The 24,711-nt window shown below is 44.0% G+C and overlaps 1 protein-coding gene across 1 annotated transcript in view; it reads right to left on the reverse strand.

Moving 5' to 3' along the window:
- Window positions 1-578: 578 nt before the first annotated feature.
- Window positions 579-24,711, reverse strand: part of rgl3a (ral guanine nucleotide dissociation stimulator-like 3a) — a gene marked incomplete at its 5' end in the record, with an annotated part of 29,790 nt that continues 5,657 nt past the window's right edge. The window contains 16 exons of the mRNA XM_083655620.1: window positions 579-1,552; window positions 2,655-2,769; window positions 4,474-4,740; window positions 7,037-7,172; window positions 7,397-7,492; window positions 8,194-8,315; window positions 8,403-8,435; window positions 8,562-8,648; window positions 10,304-10,381; window positions 12,068-12,152; window positions 13,805-13,908; window positions 14,068-14,382; window positions 14,503-14,657; window positions 15,810-15,979; window positions 16,255-16,299; window positions 20,488-20,750. Of these exons, the coding sequence (XP_083511746.1) occupies window positions 1,398-1,552; window positions 2,655-2,769; window positions 4,474-4,740; window positions 7,037-7,172; window positions 7,397-7,492; window positions 8,194-8,315; window positions 8,403-8,435; window positions 8,562-8,648; window positions 10,304-10,381; window positions 12,068-12,152; window positions 13,805-13,908; window positions 14,068-14,382; window positions 14,503-14,657; window positions 15,810-15,979; window positions 16,255-16,299; window positions 20,488-20,750 (2,226 nt within the window). The remainder of the gene's footprint in view (window positions 1,553-2,654; window positions 2,770-4,473; window positions 4,741-7,036; window positions 7,173-7,396; window positions 7,493-8,193; window positions 8,316-8,402; window positions 8,436-8,561; window positions 8,649-10,303; window positions 10,382-12,067; window positions 12,153-13,804; window positions 13,909-14,067; window positions 14,383-14,502; window positions 14,658-15,809; window positions 15,980-16,254; window positions 16,300-20,487; window positions 20,751-24,711) is intronic.

The raw sequence follows: 24,711 nt of genomic DNA on the forward strand, positions 1-24,711 counted from the left end.
TTCACTATCCAGGCTGAAACACAGTGCATCCTGTTCACTATCCAGGCTGAAACACAGTGCATCCTGTTCACCATCCAGGCTGAAGCACAGTGCGTCCTGTTCACTATCCAGGCTGAAACACAGTGCGTCCTGTTCACTATCCAGGCTGAAACACAGTGCATCCTGTTCACTATCCAGGCTGAAGCACAGTGCATCCTGTTCACTATCCAGGCTGAAACACAGTGCATCCTGTTCACTATCCAGGCTGAAACACAGTGCATCCTGTTCACTATCCAGGCTGAAACAGAGTGCGTCCTGTTCACTATCCAGGCTGAAACACAGTGCGTCCTGTTCACTATCCAGGCTGAAACACAGTGCATCCTGTTCACTATCCAGGCTGAAGCACAGTGCATCCTGTTCACTATCCAGGCTGAAACACAGTGCATCCTGTTCACTATCCAGGCTGAAACACAGTGCATCCTGTTCACTATCCAGGCTGAAACAGAGTGCGTCCTGTTCACTATCCAGGCTGAAACACAGTGCATCCTGTTCACTATCCAGGCTGAAACACAGTGCATCCTGTTCACTATCCAGGCTGAAGCACAGTGCATCCTGTTCACTATCCAGGCTGAAACACAGTGCGTCCTGTTCACTATCCAGGCTGAAACACAGTGCATCCTGTTCACTATCCAGGCTGAAACACAGTGCATCCTGTTCACTATCCAGGCTGAAACACAGTGCATCCTGTTCACTATCCAGGCTGAGGGAAAGTGGTCTTGTTCCTCTGTAGAATTATAGCCTGCATGAGCATCTTAGCGTTGCACAGCCATAGTGTGAGTGGTGGTGCAGGTGTGGAGGGACTTAGAGTATGTTCAACAATCCACAGTGGCAGATGCAGGGCGAGAAGACTGCAGCACTTTTGTACAGGATACATCAATAGTCCTAGAATATCACAGCTTACTTATTTTGCTTATGTCGGCAGAGAAGAAAGGTCACGTGTGTGATGTTTGTTTATCCAAAGACGTGGATGAACAGCATAATAGAGAAATATACAGTTCGCCATTTCCTCCTCCGTTTCTTCTTCTTAGCATTCCTCCGCTGTGTCTGTGTGCATTTCTCCATTATGCCGTGTATTAGTCTTCAAACCGTCAAATATTCCTCGGAAACATATTTCCTGGCTCAACGTTGTTCAAAGCAAACTTCCATGTATTCCATGACACTCCGGGTGAAACCTACTACGTCTTGATGAAACTGGCTAAAGTGACTTTTCAGTCTCTAATGTTACTTGGGAAATCTCTATGGCAGAACCACTTGTATCTGTTGCAGAGTGAGTAGATACACACCTGTAGAGGGTGCTAGTGGGCTATTGTTGCAGGTGAGCAGTTCCTCTGTATTCTCGTCCATGTAATTCTTAACATTCACTTGGCATGGCGGCTCTTGGGTTGAGCCCCGGGGCTGGAAGGGGAGCCAAGACGTCTCCCATGGCTCCTCCAGCGCTGGCGCAGGACGAAGTCGTAATTGGCCGAGGTGCACATGGCGTAGAATACATTGGCTTTGTCAGGGATCTGCAGCTCTGGCCAGAAAGAGGAATGCTGATTAAAAGGAAAACTCCCGCCACAGACACTCTTACACTATATTGTCAATCTATCAGGTTCAACTATAGACTCACTCTGTATAAAATATGTCATGACAGCTCCCCGAAAAGGAAGCCAAAACATCTTGATCGCCCCCTTGTGGCTGGTCCCAGTATAGATAATAAGTCCCGACCCCTCCATCCATGTTAGTAGACGTGAGCAAAACTAAACTAGAAATAACCGCTTCATTGTTGTTTGCCTCCGCCAACAAGTCAATTTATAGTCTACAGTCTACATCCATGTCTGTCCAGACTCATACAAGCACAAATACCTTGAAGCCCATGGAGCAGTGGTGTGGCCATTCAGCCTTACGGGACTTTAGGCAATGTTTGGGGGTATCTCAACAACATGGCTAATCGTTTTCAACATGGAAAATGGTCCTACTCCTACCCCACCCACATCTCCGCAGCCACTCCCCTACCCACCCCTCGAACCACGACTATCTACGACCTTCCTATTGCTAGCTACGGCCCCTTTCCCCTAGACCCACCCCCTTCTCTCACCACGCCTCCTCCCACCACCACCACCCGCATCCCCCTAGCCACTGGCTTCTGTCATTTTAGGTCGCTCTTATCATGCTGATGTATGTTGTTATGTAAGTGCTAATTTGTTTGGATACGTTTGTTTTTAAATAGCTATTTGATGATATAAAAATGGGTGATTGACAGCTGTGACAGCCACTCTCAAACCTCCTCAAGGTCTCATTATGCTTGACGTTTGGCCCGGCCGCACAAGAGCCTTGCGGAGGGGCGTTTCTGCTGATTTGAGGTCACTTTTCCGCATGGACACTCGCGGTCCTCGCCGATGCGGGAAGCATAATTCCAGCTTCAGCCCGACTCTACTGCGCAGACTCCGTTTCCCAAATGACGTCACACAAGCAAGATGACAGCTCGCGGAAACAAGATATTCTGGCTTCACTCTTACTGTACATAGTGGTAGGAAGCGGGGACGTGTCGCCCATATATTATAAAGGCAATGGGTTCAACGCATTCCAGCAGCTACTTTGTGATGAAGTGTTATAATTGACTTTTGTTAATTCACCTTTTCCATTGTTGAGCACCTGGCTGAGGCTGAAGTCGTGGCAGCTGACAGTCTCCATGTTGTGTTTCTCTAGAGCTCTCTGAATCACGTGGGGTGTGTGGTCTTGGCTGGTCAGCTGGGAGCAGGCAGAGGAGCAGGTATGCAAACAAAGTCAATACATTATTTCTATATTCTCTGTATATTTAAAATCTAAACACGTTTAGGAGACACTTATTACTGGAGACATGTAACTATATTAGTCTGATTTTGTAATTGTTCAACTCAATTCCCAGAGAAAGTCAACAGGCTCTTTTTCAAACTGTGGCAGTCACAGTGAGTGTGTTTACATCTCAATATGAGCCTTATCCCAGCTAAGGTCTTAAGGCTTTTTGCACACCAAGTCCGTATTTTTCGTCCGAAATTGTCGCACGTTTTGAAAAAAATATGACCTCATGTTTTGCATCACTCATGTTTACACACTGACTCCGACACTTTCATCCGCACATTCAAGTTTTCAGAACAGGTTGGATTTTCGGCGTTTTTCGCATCAGTCAATATCCTTTTGCGAGCTGTTTGACCCGTCTGTTTTCGGATGATGGATCCAGCTGGCTTGCGAGGTTATTAAAAAAAATGCATACGGGGGAGGAAAAAACACACACTGTGTGCAAAGACCTTTAGTCAGGATAGGAATTATTTTTTTTATTTTTTATTTAACCTTTATTTAACCAGATAAAACATTTGAGATACAAGATCTCTTTTGCGAATGTGATCTGGCCAAGAAGGCAGCAATTACAAGCCAGGTTACAATCAACATAAATTACAGTAAATAAAAGGAAACATAAAAACAGGGCTATAAAGCTGAAACATTTCAAAAAGCAGGGACATCCAAATACATCATAAAATACCACATCCAAGGGTAATAAATAACACAAGATCAAGAACGTAAAAACATATGGCCTAAAAACAAGAATAACAGGTCAAAAAGGGCAAAGTAAACTAGACATTACTGCAGGAGCAGCTTGCAGTAAGAACTTCAGATAAAGCATGTTTAAAACTGGACAGAGGAATGGAAGAGACCAGTTTCAAACGGGACTGCAGGTCGTTCCACGACCAGGGACCAAAGTAATATTATGGATATGGCATTTACACAGAATGATCAGTGAGCAGTTCTTTATATATACCTGGCTGTATACATTACTCTACTGGCACATTATTTCGATACATATGACTCCATGGAAACAGTGCTATTTGGACAAACCCAACAGAAAAAGGAAAATGATGTGTTTACATGAGCCAACTCATAAAAGGGAATATTTAGATATCCGTCCAATGAAAAGGAATATAATTACATTGTTGCATGTAAACACACTCAGTGTTAACAGAATGTTCAGCATCTCTCTTGCACCAGTTTTTGTTTTACTATAATACAATTACTATAGATTACGGGGCAAAAAGGACACTATAAACTCACTTTTTTTCCAGATGTTCAGATTCATGAATCTTATAATCTGGATTTGATGTGAAAATCACCACTTTGTGTGTGTGTGTGTGTGTGTGTGTGTGTGTGTGTGTGTGTGTGTGTGTGTGTGTGTGTGTATATATATATATATATATATATATATATATGTATTATTTGTTTGTGTGTGTGTGTGTGTGTGTGTGTGTGTGTGTGTGTGTGTGTGTGTATATATCGTATGTATATATATGTATATATATACCATATATATATATATATATATATATATATATAGATAGAGAGAGAGAGAGAGAGAGAGAGATTTTGCAGATAAAGAGAGCAGAAGAAGTGCGAGTAGGTTACAAAAACTTCCATTTTCCTTACCAGTATGCTCTTGTAGACATTGCCGTTGTTGCCACACTCCACACTGACCCTGATGATGCAGGAGTCAGCAACCTGCTTGTTGTAGACGGGCAGCAAAGGCTGAGGAGAGCAGGTGGAAGATGCCGGCTCGGGGCTCATGACGAGGGAGAGCGAGCTGAGGTCTGGATGGGAGGAGCTACAGGAGGAGGTGGAGAGAGTGGGGGAGGAGGAGGACATGGAGGCCGAGGAGAAGTCCTCCGCTACGTTGTGAAGAGACCCGGAGAGCGACTGAGGGAGGAGCAGAGAGGGAAAGACAGAGGGACAAATCTGATTATCATGCTCCAATTTCCAGAAACGTTCCCTCATAGCAAATGGTAAACATCTTGACAATGGCTTATTTATACTGTCCAGGGTCTGGCCTTGGTTCCTGCATCTGAACAACAGGCTGGACTGGTCAGACATGCCCTCTACAGGAAGGGACAGAACAGATTGTATTTCCCGGGGAGTCTCAGACTCAATAAACTGGTCAGGAAGGCGGGCTCTGTGGTAGGAGTGCACCTTAACAGGCTGGAGGAGGTGGCCGAGGCGAGGATGAGCTCCAAATCAGGAACACACTGGGGAACCCATCCCATCCCCTCCATGAGGAGATTAATGGCCTAAGAAGCACCTTGTTGTAGAATTAGAATCTCACCAATCCTATATGTTCTATAATGTCCGATATGTTCAGCCAATATTGAAATCAATGGGTATAATCACTGAGTTGTATGTAAAGCCAATACAAACTCTGGCAGACTCCATTGCCAGAGGACTGAAATCTCAATGTACCACATAATGTATGTCATACAGACTTCAAAACATTCAGTAAAGAATCTGACAGTTGACATGTACTTTATAGTCACGAGAGGAGAGAGAAGGGGGATGATCTGATGGGGCAAGGTCAACTACGTGGTGCAGTCAGACTGAGCAGGGCTGCCTGTGTTTATCAGCAAAGCGTTCCTGTGTCAGGGTCTTTGTCATGCAGTGTTTTCTGAAGGCTAGAGCAAAGGCGAGAATCTCCTCTATGTATGTGCGTCTCCATATGACATGCTAATAACTAATAACTATTCGTATAGGATGGCGCCATGTCTGTGAGCGGGTGTCAAGAGTGCATTGACCTTCTCAATGCCACGAACTGTCTGTTGGGTCTGTCCATATGACATAACTATAACTCATACCAATTAATTATGTGTATGTAATTATTGCTTTATTGAATAGGAAATGCCAATGAATGGAACTTCAATTTTATTATCACACCTTCAGCAACCATCCTGCTCCCGAGGTGTTCGACGGAGCGATTCAAGCGCTCCCTTGTACCCACAGCCATCCGGTTGTACAATCCCGGCACCTGCCTTGATGACCCCAGCCAACTCGGTGGCTTCTGACGGCCCACAGCAGAATGGTCTTCCCTCATGGACTATAAATGTACCATACTTCCCCATGGACACTGTTGGCACTGCACTGTTTGTATACATACTGACGCATATAATTGCACAAATATCATCTTACATATTTTGTATTAGTATTTTTAGTATTTCTATATTTATTTCTATATTTATTATTTATCCATCCATCAATATCTATCTATCTATCTATCTATCTGTTGGAGAAAAATATAAGTTCCATTGCCATTTCCTAATCAATAAGCTATAAGCTATAATTGCATACACATAATTAATGCTATGAGTCATTAGTCATAAGACATCTCACAAATGCATATTTGCACTATGCAGAGACACATAACTAGCTTATCAAGCAGGAGATTTCTCCCCTTTGCTCTGGCCTTCAGAAACTCAGCATGACAATGGCCATGAGACAGGAACACTTGCTGATAGACAGGCAGCCCTGTAGGCTCCAAGTCAAGTCATCACCCCTCCTCTCTGCCTTTCCTCTTCCTTTGCCTATAAAGCATATCTCAAATTGTGACATCGCCGCTGAATATTTGGACTCTGTACATTGATCAGATGGTACATTGAGATTCAGTCTCTCCTATAACACAGTGTATAGGAGAATGTTATGGTAATAAATATACTTTCATAAGACATCTTCCTGGACTCTTGGCTTCAATTCATTTGGTTTAGATAGGCTGCTATAATTATCACATTAGCGGAGAAGAGTGGAAATTCCATTCTCTATCACTATCTATCTATCTATCTATCTATCTATCTATCTATCATCTATCACGGATAAATCAATAAGCATCATTCACCACACTAGCCTGTAACGTTTTGAGATATTATTTAAATGCCTCAGTTATTTATAGACTTTGGTCTTTATCGGTTTTCAATCTTTATCCCTGCTGACCACCATACCCTTTCTGGCCTTGGAACAAATCAAATCAAAACAATGGCTGCTGACTGGCTGTCTGCTTCTCTACACAAAGCTGGAGCCTCTAAAGGTCTGTGGATTTGCTGTCTTTGTCAAGACTGTCTTTGTCGACTTTCACACACGTGAATGATTCTGTGTGTTAGGCTGACATTTCTAAGAAAACTATGTATACTAGCCCTTGGCAGGTTTGTTAAACTTCGGACACTGCCAGTGGCCATACCTTGAGTTTGAGTCTGAGGGGCGAGGGCTGTGGGGTCGACAGGTCCTCCATCTCCGAACTGCTGGAACCAGAGGAGGACACACTGATCTGGTCAGCATGTGTCTTCCTATTGTTGCTTTCACTAGCTGTTCGCAACCTGTGCACACAGGGACGTTTCAACTGTTTGCCATATCAGTGATTAGCGCCTGAAAGCCATTCTTAGAAGGTTGGCATGATAACCTACTTTCTATTTACAGCCAGTCATTGAGAAGGATCACACCTTTTGTAAACTGTGATTATTAAAGCTATCCAAGTTAAGAAGGATCACAGCAGTCATAACAAGCGGCTTGCGGTCAAAGGTTTGCTTGTAGACAGACTTACGATGTGAGCTTTTTAGTGAGGAGACAATGCCTCCATGAGCTGGGCGAGCTGGGACAGGGGTCCACTGGGGGCTCCAGGTCACGAGACAGCTCATAGCTACAGGAGACAGAGACAAAAAAGACAAATGGTGGAGAATTAGCTGATAATAACACTACCAAACTGGCTTTGGGGGGGGAGTTTTCGAATCAAGGTTCTTGTGTATCCCACTATGTTGTTTTGATATTACTAGGCATCTCGCGCGCTATGCACGCTCGATTCCTAGGCTCGTCCGCCGTGCGGGCTCACGGCCTCGCCCGCCCTGCAGCTTGCATACGCGGCTCGGCCTCGCCCGCCCTATTGGCGCATGTGCAATGTCTCCCTCTCTCTCTCCCTCAGTCTCTCTCTCCCTCTCCTCTCTCTCTCTCCCTCAGTCTCTCCCCTCTCTCTCTCTCCCTCAGTCTCTCTCCCCCTCTCTCTCTCCCTCAGTCTCTCCCCACTCTCTCTCTCCCTCAGTCTCTCGCCCCCTCCTCTCTCCTTCAATCTCTCTCGTGTGTGTGTGTGTGTGTGTGTGTGTATGTCACAATGCCTCTGTATGACATCACTGATGACATTATCACTGATGACATCATCAGTGATGTAATCAGTGACATCATCGCTGAACTGTGTGTGTGTGTGTGTGTGTGTGTGTGTGTGTGTGTGTGTGTGTGTGAATTTATGACATCACTGATGAGTGGGACAGACAGAGAAACAGACAGACATAGCCCTAGCTCCCCCTTTATGTACTGACGATGATATTGTGGTGTCAGTGTGTGTCTCACCTCTCCTGGTCTGTCAGGAGTGTGTGTGCCTGCAGCCAGGTGGTAATGTGAGGGGTAACTGGAAGGCTGTACTGGGAACAGGAAGCCTGAAGCTGCCTGATCTGGGAAAGAATCTCAAATTCCTGGAATAGAAAAGGAAAACAAGTAGAACAGAATGTGGAGGACATTCGTCGACTTATTTGAAGAAACCACTAGGAGGCGACACCTACCCTTCTGCGCTTCTCGAAGTTGATGAGTCCACCCTTTGGAACGGAACACAATAATTATTAGTGTTATAGGGCATCGTAAACCTACTTTAAGTCCCATAAAAGAACAGAGAAAAACAGTGGGTGAGGGTTGTGGGCCGTGCCGGTGCGATGCGTGCTCACCTCCACAGTGTCAGTGAGTGCTGTGTCCAGCATGGTGAGGACAGTCAGGTAGGTGCCCAGGTACGGCACAATGCCACTGGAGCAGCTCTGAGGGACAAACAAGAGGGCAAGACATCATGCAACATGCTAATAGTTGGAGCGCGTGTACGCACGCGCACGTGCACGTGCGTACACATGCACACACACACATACACACCACTGCTTGGCCATGAAAACATTGCAGTTGGCTCCAAGCTTTGTCACGTTTTGGGCACGTTCCTGGCACACACCAAGTTTCCCACATATTGATCATATTTTGGCACCCACTGTGTGTGTGTCAGTGTGTGTGTGTGTGTGTGTGTGTGTGTGTGTGTGTGTGTGTGTGTGTGTGTGTGTGTGTGTGTGTGTGCTTGCTCGCGCGCGTGCCTGTGTGTGTAAATTGACCTGTTATCATTGTACTATGATTGTTTTACTCTTAATATGATCAACCTGTACTCTCTTTTGTTTTTGGAATGAAAACTCCCATCCCATCCATTTTCTATTAACAGCTGCCCCAAGCACATTTTTGTTTTTGAATGATTTCAGGGGCTGTGGTGTTTAAACCTGCTGAATCTTGTGGATGGAATTTAATGTCGCCAAACACTGAAAGCGTGTTAGTGAACTACAACAACCATTATTCATAGCACCCATGACAGTTTATGCCAACACAAACTGATTAGAGGCATGATTGAAATGCAGCCTACACAATAAGCCGAGGAAGTAACCCGTTTTCATACATAAATCTAGAAATAATCAGATGGCAGTGTCATTCAGTTAGCAAGTTAGCCTGACGGAGAAGTTTTAAGTTACATTAGCTTTATTTACATAATCAACAGTTTAATGCAATTATAATCATAAATACACACACAGGCCGACCTATGACCCATTTTCAGTTCCTCCCCTCTGCTCTGCTGTCTACAGAGTCACAGGCACCCTTGTTTTTCTCTGTTGTGTAGTCAAAATACACTGACTGTATCACCCCAAGAGTATAAATTATTCTGTTCTCCATAAATCATGACTGTAAACCTGTTTGCTTCCACAGGAGTGCATCTCTTTGCAGAAATATAGGTAGGCTAAATACATTAATGTAAGACGACCTCACGACTCCTGACTCAAATTATTTAATCTCAAGTGCTTTTTCTCAAGATGGCTCAGTATTCTATTTGGCTGTTCAATTCTGTTCTGCAACAACGAGCGTTTAGTGTCTGAACAAAGACAAGATGCGCTGAGCATTGAATGGAGGAATTTTGTGCACACAGCTCCCCCTCACCCTGCCAAGTAAAACTGCCGACCCGTGGGAAACACTGCAGTCACATGTCAAGTTTTATATAGATGAATGAAAAAGGGGGAACTGGAAATCTGAAGTCTATTGTAGTAGCACATATCAGCTTTAAATGTTACCCTAGAGCCCAGACTTTAGTTAAACCTGCATGTGACTTTTAGGGAAGTAGAACTGATGACAGTGAAAAACTTAAGACCTCTGCTTTTCATTTTGCGTTGATTGGCCGGCTGACGGATCCAAGCTATTTTGGTGGTCAAACTTGACAATGAGGAAGCAAAGGTTATTTCTGAGCGAATGACATTATTTTGTGTGGGAGGCACTCTTACCATCTGTTTGGACACAGGGCAGAGGCTGCCCCATTATTACTTTGTGTGGCAGTCTTACCATCTGTTTGGACACAGGGCAGAGGCTGGCTGATTATTATTTTGTGTGGCAGTCTTACCATCTGTTTGGACACAGGGCAGAGGCTGGCTGATTTGGAGCCCAGGGTGACATTGTCCTCTGGGTGACTCCCATCCTGCTGCAGCACATAAATGCAAGAGTCCCATTAACTTTTATATAAGAGGCTGTTGTCATAACAACACTACCACTATACAATTCCTGGGTGAGGCAGATAGTTACCTAACTGTTCTTCATATGGTAGAGCACCTATAATGAGATCGTGTTGTTGGCAATGTGTGAGGGTGTCTCCTTGTTACAGGCAGAGTGACACCTAAATTAACATACACTGGGTGCTCCTGTTCACATGTTCATACACCTGGTTACAGGTTGTTGTGCCAGCTCTCCCAACAGGCATGCGTGTTTGTGTGTATTAGGGGAGTATTATACAATATGTATTGAATAAAATTAGTAAGGACTCAAATTGCTCACCTGATAGTAAACAAGCCACCTTCACCTTTGTAGGTCTGTATGTTTGTATTTGTCATGAACAATGGTGCATTACTTTATGGAAACTGGCCTGCATGATAACAGCCATATCACTAAATAAACATTCATATCAATTGTTTTCGATGGGGCAACTACGGACAAAAAAGGAAAGAGTGGCGGGTCAACTGCAAAAACGAACACTCGAGGATTTTAGTCCTGTAGTTTAGTTGAGTTTAGTCCTGTAATTCTAGTTTAAATATCATCAGTCTGACATCAGAACAAAACAATATTGATCTAATGTACAATTTGTGAGTGAATGATTGATTTTAAGGCAATTCTTGTTTCTGTTATTAGTTTAGACCTCTATAAGAATTGGGCTGTGTGCATGGCAAAAGTAAATACAGTGTGCACTCGTACACCAGGCAGTACGGTAGAAGTCACACAAGCATGAGCCAGCTTACGTTGGTGTGGTACATTCAGATAGCCTGGTAAACAAGCCCGTCACGGCGTCACGTGAACTCACATTTCATTTCATTCTACCAGACCATCTGGCCTTAAGCTTTCACCCAGTGTTTAGCAGTGGGCAGAAGTTGGGCGGGTGTACTTGCCTTGACAGACAACTCCTTCAACCAATCAGCGTTGGATCCAGTCAAACCCAAATCCACTCGGGAGAACGGCAAAAACACATTTTCCACCGAGAAACTCCACTGTTGCGGCGATACTCCTGTACTTGTTTAATTGTTGTTATTGAGTCTATTTCTGCAATAACTGCACTTTATGGCTGTTTAAACTCGACGAACATTAACATTAGTCCTCGAGGCGGAGAGGCAAGGAGGCAGCCATTATTATTTTGCTAGCGGCATTCCTGATTGACCGGTTACGATGTCAACTACGAGGCGGGTCGCTGATTGGCTAGAACGCTTTGCAATTTCTGCAAATACCCTCCCAGGGCTTGAGGCCAGACGGTCTGGTAGAACGAAATGAAATGTTAGTTCACGACCGGCTGGTTTACCAGGCTAACATTCACATTCCAGGAAGCAGATCAGTGATTTGTATTTTTGATGAAGTATTCGTAGTAGTCAACGTAACGAAATAGTTTGTTCAGTGATTCTCTCAGTTACAACAACACTGTGCTACTACCACAGCACTTTGGTGTTAACAGGTTGTTAACAGGTTAAGGCCAATGTAGGTTAATTCACTCCAATCATGCACCCCCCTCACTGGGTCACCTCACAACCACCACCCAAGCACATAGAAAGCCTTTCCTTTATAAGTTATGCAGCACCACCAGACCACATTATCCTGGATTTTTGTTAATGTAGAAAACACAGCTGGTTACCTCCTCCAGGATCTCTCTGCTGGTTAACACACAGTTCTCATCAGGGAAGGTCTCACATAGGTGGTCAAAGCTGGCCATACACTCCCTGAAACAAAACACATCATCCAAGCTATTAGTTCTCATAGTTGTAGATTCAATATTCACCTTATGCAAGACTGCATAATCCAGTTTGGCAAATTCCAATAGCCTGTAATGTGTTTCTCACAGCCTGCTTTTTGTGATTCAATGAGGCAGAAGAGAAATAACTTTGGGAAATCCATTTTCTAAATGATTTTCTAAATGTCTCCTTTATCCACTGTGAGCTGTTTTAAAATGTCAATATTTGGCAAGTTTGCAAGTCCCACTGTTATTTGTTCCTTTTATGCCCACAGAAATGTCTTGATGGTGCATTTGACATGACTGAGTAAAAACAGCCAGGGTTCCAGCTAATCTTTCAGGGACGCTTTACGTGGGATCCCATGCACATCTACTACAAGCACATAAGCACACTGGTAGCACTACTTTGTAATGTTGGATGTTGATATGTATATTTTTTGTTGTTTGTTTTTATTTGTGATGTTCTGAAAAATCAAAAAATCAAATATTGGGGGGGGGGGGGGGGGGGGAACAGCCAGGGTAGTGCTGTAGGAAGATTCCCTGCCTACCAACATGAGGGTCACAGGTTCAAGCCACCGTGTTACCTCCGGCTTGGTCGGGCTTCCATACCAGCACAATTGGCTGTGTCCGCGGGTGGGAAGCTGGATCGAGGGTTTGTCCTCAGTCACCTTGTCCTCGCCTGTTCAGGGGGGAGGGGAACTGGGGGAATAGTGTGATTCTCCCGCACGCTAGGTCTTGCCGGTGAAACGCCTCGCTGTCAGGTGAAAATAAATGGCTGGTGACTTCACTTGTATCGGAGGAAGCATGCGCTAGTTTACAACTCTCCCCAGATCTCCAGAGGGGGCGGAGCAATGACTGGGACAGCTTGGCAGGGGGAAGTGGTAAAGTACAACGGGGGGGAAAACGGGCAGAAAATCCAAAGAGAAAGAAGCAATGGGAAACTAGAATGACGGCGGACTTCGAATATATGCCTCCGCCAACAAGTGAGCAGTTGACATCCATGTCTGTCCAGACTTTGACGTTTGAGCAAAATGTGAAGAGATTTCGTCAAGGCGTTAATGAGGTATGGCATTACCAAGCTTGAAAATGGCGTTCGTGAGGTCAGTGACCTCACAACTCTCCCCAGATTCACCAAGTGGACGTTTGAGCCAAATGTGGTGAAATTCCCTCAAGGCGCTGAGAGAACGTATTAACGAGCTAGAAAATGGCGTTCGTGAGGTCACAGTGACCTTGAACTTTGACCACCAACATCGAATCAGTTCATCCTTGAGTCCAAGTGGACGTTTGAGGCAAATTCGAAGAGATTCCGTCAAAGCGCTCCTGAGATATTGCGTTAACGAGCTTGGAAATGGCATTCGTGAGGTTACAGTGACCTTGAACTTTGACCTTTGACCACCAAAATCTAATCAGTTCATCCTTGAGTCCAAATCGACGTTTGAGGCAAATTTGATGAAATTCCGTCAAGGCGTTCCTCAGATATCATGTTAACGAACATCGTACGTATGTACGTACGGACGGACAACTCAAAACCATAATGCCTCCGGCCTGGCTATCGCCAGCGGAGTCATAAAAAGATGGGAGTAAAACCAAATGAACATGACTGAGTTCAGGCCTAGCAGTGTGTCTGAGTCTCTCTCTGACCTGCTGACAGCGGCCCAGGTCTTCTTGAGTCGATAGACGGCGTTGGACTGCAGGGCTGAAAGTATGGCTCTCAGAGAGGAGAAGTTCTTCAGCTCTCTACACTCCTACAGAGAGGACAGCAAGCCAGGTCCAAACACTAAGGTTGCATTTCTATGACAGCTGCACTGCTTTGACAAAAATGATGTCCATATACTGTATGTCACTGACTATTTATGGCATTTGACTATATTTTCTCCACATTCTCTTCGCTCTTTGATTCTGACCTGTGCGATGGCGATCCACCTCTCGATGACGCGCGCTCTGTGGCTGGGCCTCGCGTGTGAAGCGTGAGGTGAGCCTGGGGCAGTGGAGGGGTAGAGGAAGGAAGAGGGGGACATGATGGGGGAAGAGAGAGGAGAGGAGGTGGCTGGGCCGGGCGGGGGAGCACAGAGCAGTGAGGTGATGACACGGTTGGTGACAGCGTTGAACTGGGAGATGGTGGCTCGGACAGCGGGCGCCAGGTTGCGGTTTTCTTTCTTGTCACGCTGGGACCAGACGCAGCCGAGGCAGTGGAATGGCACCACTCTGACAAACAGATCCTGCGGGAGGAAGAGGGAGAGAGGTCACACGACCGGGAGAGGAAGAGCAGTCGGAAGAAACGTTTCAGAAAACAACGACCCCCAGAAACACAGACATTAGGATTTTTTTTTGTCACCTACAGCATCCAATCTGGTCAGCTGCTCTGCCACTTCCTTCACAGGAAAGTCCATAAAGGTATATTTGGCCGTCTCTCCTCCTTCCTCCTGGTCTCCGTGTTCGTCTTGTTCCGGCTGACCATTCTGCTCTGATGCAGAGTGGCTGATCAAGGTGCAATCTATTAAACGGGCCAAACGATGAATGATAAGTGAATACAGTAATAAGTAAATAAGTACACAGAGATAGAGAATAAGAAAACATGCACACACCTGACATGCACAAACACACAACACTGCTTTGTTAATAAAACAATAAACACGAGGCAAAACTAATTGGACTGTCGTGAAATCAGGGGGCGAGGTCTCTCAAAGGAGAACAATTAGGGGCGTGAAATTTAAATGACAATAGATATCAGCCACCGGATTTATCAATGAGTGCTCCTTCTTACGCTGTGATTGGCCGGATATGAACGCTTCCCACGCGAGCCCTATCGTGTTTGTGTTTTTCACTATGTACAAAATTATCATAGAAACTTGTTTTTATACACATCATATGAGTAAATATCGGTTATTATCGGCCATAACAGCATTGTTAATATCAGTTATTGGTATCTGCCAAAATTGTCATATCGGTGCATCCATGATATGCAAATTTATGCAGCAAGGTGCTCTAGTCTCAAATCTAACCAGATCATCTACTCTACAGGCAGAACCTGTTCAAATCTTACCAGATCCTCTACTCTACAGATCATCTACTCTACAGATCATCTACTCCAGGGGTTCCCAACCTTTTTTGTGCCAAGGACCGGTAGATACATGGAAAAAAAAGTCGCGGACCGGTTGTCAATTTTAATGGTTTTAGTTACATATATATTTACTCACCAAGTGGCGACAAAGGGTAAATAACAGCCTTTTGTGTTGTACTGTATGTAGCCTACAGTATTGTTTTTGTTTCAACTACAAACATAAGTAAACGTCAACTTGAAACTATGTTTCAACTACCACACACACATAATATTATAGCCTATGTTTATAGGCTTTGGGGGGACCGGGCTCGCGGCCCGGTACCGATCCGCGGCCCGGTGGTTGGGGACCACTGATCTACTCTACAGGCAGGACCTGTTCAAATCTAAGCAGATCATCTACTCTACAGATCATCTACTCTACAGATCATCTACTCTACAGGCAGAACCTGTGGTGCGAGTATGAAATTTGTATCATGCATCGTGAATGTTTCCTTGTATGCACTTAATGTCTCACATACCACGTACCATAGTGGCGGGACATAACAAACAAATAAATAAATAAACCTGCATGGCATTTGGCTGTACCTTTTTCTTGGAGCCTCTTGAGCAGGCTCTCGGCGATCTGGGCCAGGCGTCTGAAGCCGAGCCGGTGTCGCAGGTGGACACACAGCAGGCGGAGGGCCTGGTGCTGAGGGGGCACGTCAAAGTCCTCGCTGAACTCCTCCAGCCACAGGCGGATCACAGGCGGGAGGGTACTGAGGCCGACGAGTAGGGAGATTAATAAGCATTTATGAAAGTGGATGAGAAATGTGCTGTGTTTTTAAAACCTTTATTTATCCAGGCTGGTCCCGCTGAGATCAAGGACTTGGTTTACAACGGGAGACTTGGTCAAGACAGTAGCAGCACAATTTGTTGCAGCCATAAATAAAAACCACAATAAGAACATCTGACAATTGATAATTAATCTCAGGTAATAGTGAAAGGAAGAAAAGGAGACAGAGAAAGAGAGAGAAAATGACTGCACTCTCACCTCCTTGGGCAGACGGTGTTATCCAGGTTGGCGATTGAGTCATCCCTATGGAAAGAGAGAAAATAAAAAATTTACTAGATGGATTGAGCGTGTGCTCATTAACAACAATAAGTTGAACATTATGGCATTTGGTAGATGCTGTTATAATAATAATAATAATAATAATAATAATAATAATAATAATAGCTTGCCTTCGATTTATATAGCGCCTTTCAAGGAACCCAAGGACGCTTTACAATAAGTGACACAAATGACAATCATATTGATCTAATAGATATTGAACCTCAGAGGTCAAAGTACACTTTGATCTAATAGATATTAAACCTCAAAAGAACTCGGGAAATTAGTCTTATCGAATCGCATTTCAGTATAGAGTACAGTAGCTTAGAAGCCTTAGAGTAGCTAATTTGATTGAAAGGATTTTTTTTTATTGATTGATTGATTATCATTATCATTATTATTATTGATTTTTATACTAGACATTCAGATTTTTTTCGTACACATTTACTAGACATTCTGATACACAGTTGGTGGCAGGTAATGCACCAATTTGTTTGTCACCTGCCAAGCTTTTTTTCTTTAGCTTTTTCAAAAGCCTTTTTTTGTATCGTGAAGACAGGACTCCAGTAACTGCTCTATGAACTAACAAAGCTTATCTGGTTTTCTACTGTCATGGGGTGTGAGATCATTTTCATTTTTGGGTGAACTATTCCTTTCATTGGCTTATTTGAAGGCTGAACACTAAAAGTCATCTCATTTTGTGGTTATTCTGGCTAGCTTAGCTTACAGTGTAGCATAGGTCTGGACAACAAACTCTGAAAAGTCTCATACTGTAAAAACGGAAAATGAAAGGGGAAATGCTGCCTGGAACCTGCCACCACGTCATACTCCTTTGATGTCACAGTGACTATGATGTCATCGTGACTATGATCATTATGACGTAGGCATATAGGCTATATAAGACCACCTCCTTGTGGTCAAGCTATTTTTTTTGTAGCTGATGTCTTTGAGTTATAGGTGTCTCCAGGACCACATTTTGTCATGACAACACACACACACACACACACACACACTCGCGCACACACACACACACACACACACACACACACACACACACACACACACACACACACACACGTCACACACACACACACACACACACACACACACACACACACGGTGAAAACAACGTGGGAAAAAAATCACAAATGCTAAATTAAGAATGTAACAACAACACATAGCGGGGCAGGGTGTCCTAGCTGTGAGAGACCCTCCTTTAACAGGAAGTTCCCAGGGTCAGACCTCCCTGGCCTGTACACATCTGTCCATTCTGTGGAAATGTCCTTGTACAACTAAGACACTGAACCCCTGGCAGCTGCAGGTCTGTGACCTTCCTATGGAGGGGCCCAGGCAAAAAGACAAACCTCTACCTCAGGGATCAATAGAGCATGATTAAAAATGGTATCGTACATAACTCTGAACCCTTCTGCCACGCTGTCTCATTTCTAAGGACCTGGGGCCGGTTGCACAAAGCACCTTAGCTTAAGATTTCCCTTATAGTCAGAGTTAAGGTGTCCATAAAATAGAATCGGCTCAACAAAACACCCTTAAATCTTGTGCTTAGGTTTTCCTTAAAATGTTTAACCTTAAGGAGAAGATTTAAGGGTGATTTGTGCAACCGATTTTATTTTATGAACACCTTAACTCGGACTCTAAGGAAAATCTTAACTTGAGGTGCTTTGTGCAACCGGGTCCTGACCCCACTGAGGCTTCATTCACAGACTTTATACTGTAGGTGCAAAATGCTCTACAAAAGAGCAATGAATACATTTAATAAAGGGGTTTTGCGCACAGTGATAAGTCGTCAGTTGCATTCGAGTAATCAAGCAAGAATGTGAAGGAGCGGTTTGAAAAACCAACCAACCAACTGTCTGTTTATAGAGCACTTATATAAAAAGAGTTACAGGTCAGGTGCTTCACAAGATAATGACCGCATCAAAATGTGTGTCTATATCCTGAAAGCACACTTCCCAGAGCGCTCACAGGAAGCCTGTTGCCACCAGCACCACAGATATGAGGGTGTCTGTTGACAACTAATATATCAAGTCTAAAGAAGAAGGGGGGGGGGCGGAAATCTTCCATTTGCAATACATTCAGCAACACTGAGCTGTAAAGAACTAGGTACAATGGAAAAGATAAGACTACCGTAGACAAGATCTCTGGACTTGGATTTAAGGCTATATGTTTTTTCAGTTATCGCTACTGGTAAATTAATCTATCTTTCATCCAAGTCTGCAGTGAGGGACAGATTAATTGATCTATAAAAAAACAACTTTGGTTTCTATTGCTTGTTCTCTTCGGGTCGTGACTATAAGACTTGTCATAGAAACTTACCCCGAGTCAATAAAGGGTTGCTTGTTGTATAGCTCAAGCTAAGAAAGAGACTCAGTGGCTGTTTAACAGCTGTCTCTGGCAGACATTGTTGTCGCATCTGTCATGTTGTAAAAACCAGTTAGGCGTATGCTACAGTACTAGTCACTTAAATACGCATGTGGTGACACGATTTTTGAAAGTGGGACATCCTGGAATATGACACTGACACTGTAAAGTCACACCACCTGCCAACCCTGACTGAGATATGCAGCAATTTGGCAGCCTTCAAATCTCTAGCTGGCTCCTGATAAGGCACACAGACAGACAGACAGACAGGCAGGCAGACAGACAGGCACATCTTTACAGTAACACTTCCTCTGCAGGGCAGATCTTTACAGTAACACTTCCTCTGCAGGGCACATCTTTACAGTAACACTTCCTCTGCAGGGCACATCTTTACAGTAACACTTCCTCTGCAGGGCACATCTTTACAGTAACACTTCCTCTGCAGGGCAGATCTTTACAGTAACACTTCCTCTGCAGGGCACATCTTTACAGTAACACTTCCTCTGCAGGGCAGATCTTTACAGTAACACTTCCTCTGCAGGGCACATCTTTACAGTAACACTTCCTCTGCAGGGCAGATCTTTACAGTAACACTTCCTCTGCAGGGCACATCTTTACAGTAACACTTCCTCTGCAGGGCAGATCTTTACAGTAACACTTCCTCTGCAGGGCACATCTTTACAGTAACACTTCCTCTGCAGGGCAGATCTTTACAGTAACACTTCCTCTGCAGGGCACATCTTTACAGTAACACTTCCTCTGCAGGGCAGATCTTTACAGTAACACTTCCTCTGCAGGGCAGATCTTTACAGTAACACTTCCTCTGCAGGGCACATCTTTACAGTAACACTTCATCTGCAGGGCAGATCTTTACAGTAACACTTCCTCTGCAGGGCAGATCTTTACAGTAACACTTCCTCTGCAGGGCACATCTTTACAGTAACACTTCCTCTGCAGGGCAGATCTTTACAGTAACACTTCCTCTGCAGGGCACATCTTTACAGTAACACTTCCTCTGCAGGGCAGATCTTTACAGTAACACTTCCTCTGCAGGGCAGATCTTTACAGTAACACTTCCTCTGCAGGGCACATCTTTACAGTAACACTTCCTCTGCAGGGCAGATCTTTACAGTAACACTTCCTCTGCAGGGCACATCTTTACAGTAACACTTCCTCTGCAGGGCACATCTTTACAGTAACACTGTAGTCTTGAAGTAAACCATCTTTGAGCAGAGATTCTAAGACTTGACAAAACAGCTCATGCCTTCATGTAGATCCCACTCAAGTCAATCAGCAGCTAGCTCTTGATGTCTGGACTTGCAGCCAAATAAGCTTTAGCCGTCACGGTTAAGCATATAACATAACATATTTCTCAGTCCCTCCAGGAAATTGTGGTTTTGCAATCACAATAATGAATGCAACTTCAACCAAACTATTTGCGGGGGCCTGACATTTTTCAATATTCCTGCAATTTCTCCGCAAAAACGGCAAAACAGGTTCTTCAACTTGCCATTTTTGCCAGTTCCTGCAACTTTACAGCAAACATAAAAATAACTAGAAACAGAGCGCTGCACTGCGTGCTGCTCAGTCTGCTCAACTGAGCAACTGTGCAGCCGTGCCGCGTGATCCGCTCTCCAATTATAGTGTTGAGATCATTTTTTTTAAATCACGTAAAACTTTGCAAATTGCATTGCAATTTTTAAGGAAAGCCGCTGTAAAATCAAGCATTTTTGATGGCAACAATCACACACACACACACGAAAAAAGCCTGAGCTGAGTGTGGCCAAAGCTGACCTCTGAAACAGCAGTTCTATGAGGGTGCTGGTGGAGGTGAAGGCCCTGTAGGTGGAGAGGAAGATGCGGAGGAAGTCAGGCTCCTGCTGCTCGTGGCTCAGCAGGTGGCTGACCAGGCGCTCCAGGCTGCCGGCCTTCAGCCTGCGCACCTTCACCGTGTGGTACTGGATGAAGGCCTCTGCTGTGTCCACCGGCTCCCTGCGCAGTGTGATGCCAAACACCGCCCCGTCCTCCACCTCCTCCCCCCACTCCTGCACTGGGTCCTAAAGGGAAGACACGCACGCACACACACACACACACACACACACACAGATATGGGACAGATATGAGAGTCGAATGCAAGCTTGTCCAGATACGGCAGTAAGTATTTCAGTGATGTCAACCCCAGCATGAAATACAGTCTTCTACCCTGCTCCCCACTTGATCGTGTAGTGTAGTAGGTAGCACACACCCATCTGTCCAGTAGTGAACCTGTGATGTACCGGAGATCAAAGATGGCTATAATGCAAGAATAGCTACGGAGGCTTCTGTTGAACGAGGCACATGTGGATCCTCTGCTACAGCATAGCTAGAGCCTTAAAACAACCTTCATATTTGACTAAACAGGTGCAAATTCGCAATAGCTGTGACCAGATCTGTGATGTCAGTCAGAGTGGGCACAGACACACACACACACACAGACAGACAGACAGACACAGACACAGACACAGACACAGACACAGACACAGACACACACACACACACACACACACACACACACACACACACACACACACACACACACACACACACACACACACACACACACACACACACTCCATGCCAAATTTCAGCCTCCTAGGGCAAAAACTGTGCCCGTTCAAGCGCTCCGCCCAAAAAACACTAGCCGTCGAGAGCTCTGAAATGCCAGGCGTGGTACTGGGAAGAGGAGCGCTCCTGGCGCGTCCTTACCATCAAGACTGAATTGCAGAAAGGCGCTGGCTGCTCCCTGTTGACACGGCCCTTTATAGAGCTGGACCATTGCTGCTCACAGCTAATAATACCAGTATAATTACCACTCAGTATAGGGGATTTAACAAGTCTACTTGTCACAGTGCCTAAGTTCAAATAAAGTTATAATTCTTTTGTCATATTATCAAAAACATGATTTACTTGTCCATGTGCTAATGCACATAGACAGGTAAAAGTTTTTTTTGTCTTTATATTTTCCCTTGAACTCTATAGGTTTCCACGCCCTGACATAGGGCGGTGCCATATTTGCTTTTTTGTGGCCACTGGGCCTCCGGACTTCCGGTCTAGTTCACAGCCAGATAAATACAGGGTAAACAGCAGCCGGGTAACTCGTTGGAAAATTGGACAATTGGTATGAAAAGCAGAACTGCTTGCAATGTCTTAGTGATGTTGAAGGTAGAGCATGATGATTTGTCTTAGTGATGTTGAAGGTAGAGCATGATGATTTGTCTTAGTGATGTTGAAGGTAGAGCATGATGATTTGAGGATTGTTTGACAAATCAGTCCCTTACTTACTTTCACTGATTTACATACAGCCTCGTGTGAGGCTTGAAGGAGAGAGAGGGGGGGGGGGGGGGGGGGATCTAATTGAATGTGAAAATAAGATATCAACAGCCTGGTAATGTTTATGGGTAATGGAGACTTTTAGAAGTTGAAACATATGAAAAATGTTTTATTGAATATAATCGTGATCTGTTCAAATGCTTTAGGCACAGAAAAGAGGTGACCATATACAACAAGGCTGTTTTTTGTTGTGTGTTTTAGTTTTTAAGAGTGAAGTGAACATACACTATAATTTAAGCAGTCAAACATCAGCTGACCTACTTATACACAGGCTGCATACATGTGTGGAACAGATACCTCAAGACAAATTAAATAAGCATTCAAACTATATGAGCCATTTCATCTAAAGGTCAAACACGGCCCCGTAAATTAACCTCAGTCATTCTTGAGAATGTGCTTGGCTTGGTGCCAGCCTTGAACTCTGATGCAGACTGACTGGCGATTATATTGACTCCTGTGATGACAGCCTTGAACTCTGATGCAGACTGACTGGTGATTAGACTGACTCCTGTGATGACAGCCTTGAACTCTGATGCAGACTGACTGGTGATTAGACTGACTCCTGTGATGACAGCCTTGAACTCTGACGCAGACTGACTGGTGATTATATTGACTCCTGTGATGACAGCTTGATTGGCCGTCTCTACATGCTTTGGGACCCCAAAGAAGCACTGCATACATTCAGAAATGCAGTCATGATTAGGCATTCACCCACAAACATATTGTTTGTTTGTTTTTATAAATGACAGATTTTCCTGGTCTTTTTCTTTCATATAAAACTGTATATCTTGCCAGGATAACAGCAGCAGGATTGTCCCCCTCTTCATTAACGTTAGAAAACTGGATGTAAAGAAACAGTGAAAGTGGCCAAGAGAGATCAAGAGAAGCCTTGTCTTGATCCAAGTAGATTTTAACACTCACTGGAACAAAGTTAATGTACCGTAAGATTAGTTGACATGTCGGCATGCTTGATTTGACCATTATCTCCATAGCAACTCAAATTACTTTTTTTTTTTTACTTTGTTTAGAATAATTACAGTGACAAAAATCTTAATGAAGTATCTTTCAAGTACAAAATATTCAGAAACAAAATCACACCTATAAAAGAAGATAATAATATATTCTATGATGTTATTATTGTGTGTATATTTATTGCCAACTGTTGCTATAGGAATCAACTCAAAGGAAGTGAGCACTGGGCATACAAAGCAAAAGCTAATTACCTGGACACATCTAACTATAATTGGAGAGCTGTCTGTTTGTTTAGGCGGAGTTGCAAGGCACACCGTTGCTCCAATCGCCTCCAAAATTTGCCAAAACACTTTTCAGGGATTTGGAATGAATCTGGTGCAAAGAAAAATAAAGGGTGGGCACCCAGCAATATTTAAAATTTTTAGGCCAACACACTCACAGAGCCATTGTTTTTTTGTTTTTTAAATCACAAAGCCATTGTAACATGATTGTCACATCAGTGATGTCACTCAAAGCAAACATAGACTATGTCATCAGTGATACAAATAAAGAATAATAATAAAGAATAATAATAATGTCACTCGAAAATAGACAGACACGAACACAATCAACATCCACAATCCAACACATTTTTTTAAATATCTTCAGGTCCGTAGCTTTGTCAAAAAATACTTTCCCTGCTTCCCATCTTCTCCACCTGATAGCTGGATAGAAGAGAGTGTATATGTTTCGATCCACTAGGCAGAGGCCTTATATCCAGATTATATAGTATGATTCAAAAGGTAGCTTCGCCCACCCTCGATCATCTGAAAGAGTTATGGGAGCAAGATTTCACAAATGAGATCTCAGACTTTACCTGGCAGTCAGCGATAGGGATGATTCACTCAACATCCATTTGCATCTGACATGGATTATTGCAATTCAAAGTGTTACACAGACTTCATTTATCGAAAAGTAGGCTTGCCAGGATGTCCCCCGGCTTTGACCCGACATGTTCTAGGTGTAAACGGGCCCCAGCGACTCTATATCACATGTTCTGGTCGTGCTCGTCTCTGGTTCCTTTTTGGTCCTCTATCTTTGAAACATTTTCTTACATCTGCGGGAAGGACATTGATCCAGACCCTGCCATTGGCATTTTTGGAGTAGCACCTGATGGAGTTACAGTCTCTGGTGCTCAAGCCGAGGCTTTAGCTTTTTCATCGCTTCTGGCCCGACGACTAATTTTAATGAGCTGGAAATCAGCTGCCCCTCCATCTCATGCATGTTGGGTCAGAGATGTTATGGCATACCTTAAATTGGAGAAACTGAAATACACTATACGTGGTTCGACTCAGAAATATCTTAGAGTGTGGGGTCCGTTTCTAGATTACTTTGATAAAAATTACCTCTCTCCTCCCAATACTGCCTAACTGACTTTCAGAGATTCAAGTGTTGGCTTTTGCCACGAGTGATTGTCAGAACATATATCCTCAGCACTTAGCGTATCCCCTGCAAAGTGTATTGTAATTGTTTGTAGCATTTATTTATTTTCATTATTATTATTTTTGAGTCTTGGGTGTCTGTGTCTCTTGTATTATTATTATTATGTTCTGTCCTATTTTGGTGCTACATGTCTTGCTTTTTCTTATGTCTCTGTTTATATGTAGTATGTTTGAAATGAAAAACCCAATAAACAAA

Source organism: Poromitra crassiceps (assembly GCF_964638095.1).
Source record: "Poromitra crassiceps genome assembly, chromosome: 19".
NCBI lineage: Eukaryota > Metazoa > Chordata > Actinopteri > Beryciformes > Melamphaidae > Poromitra > Poromitra crassiceps.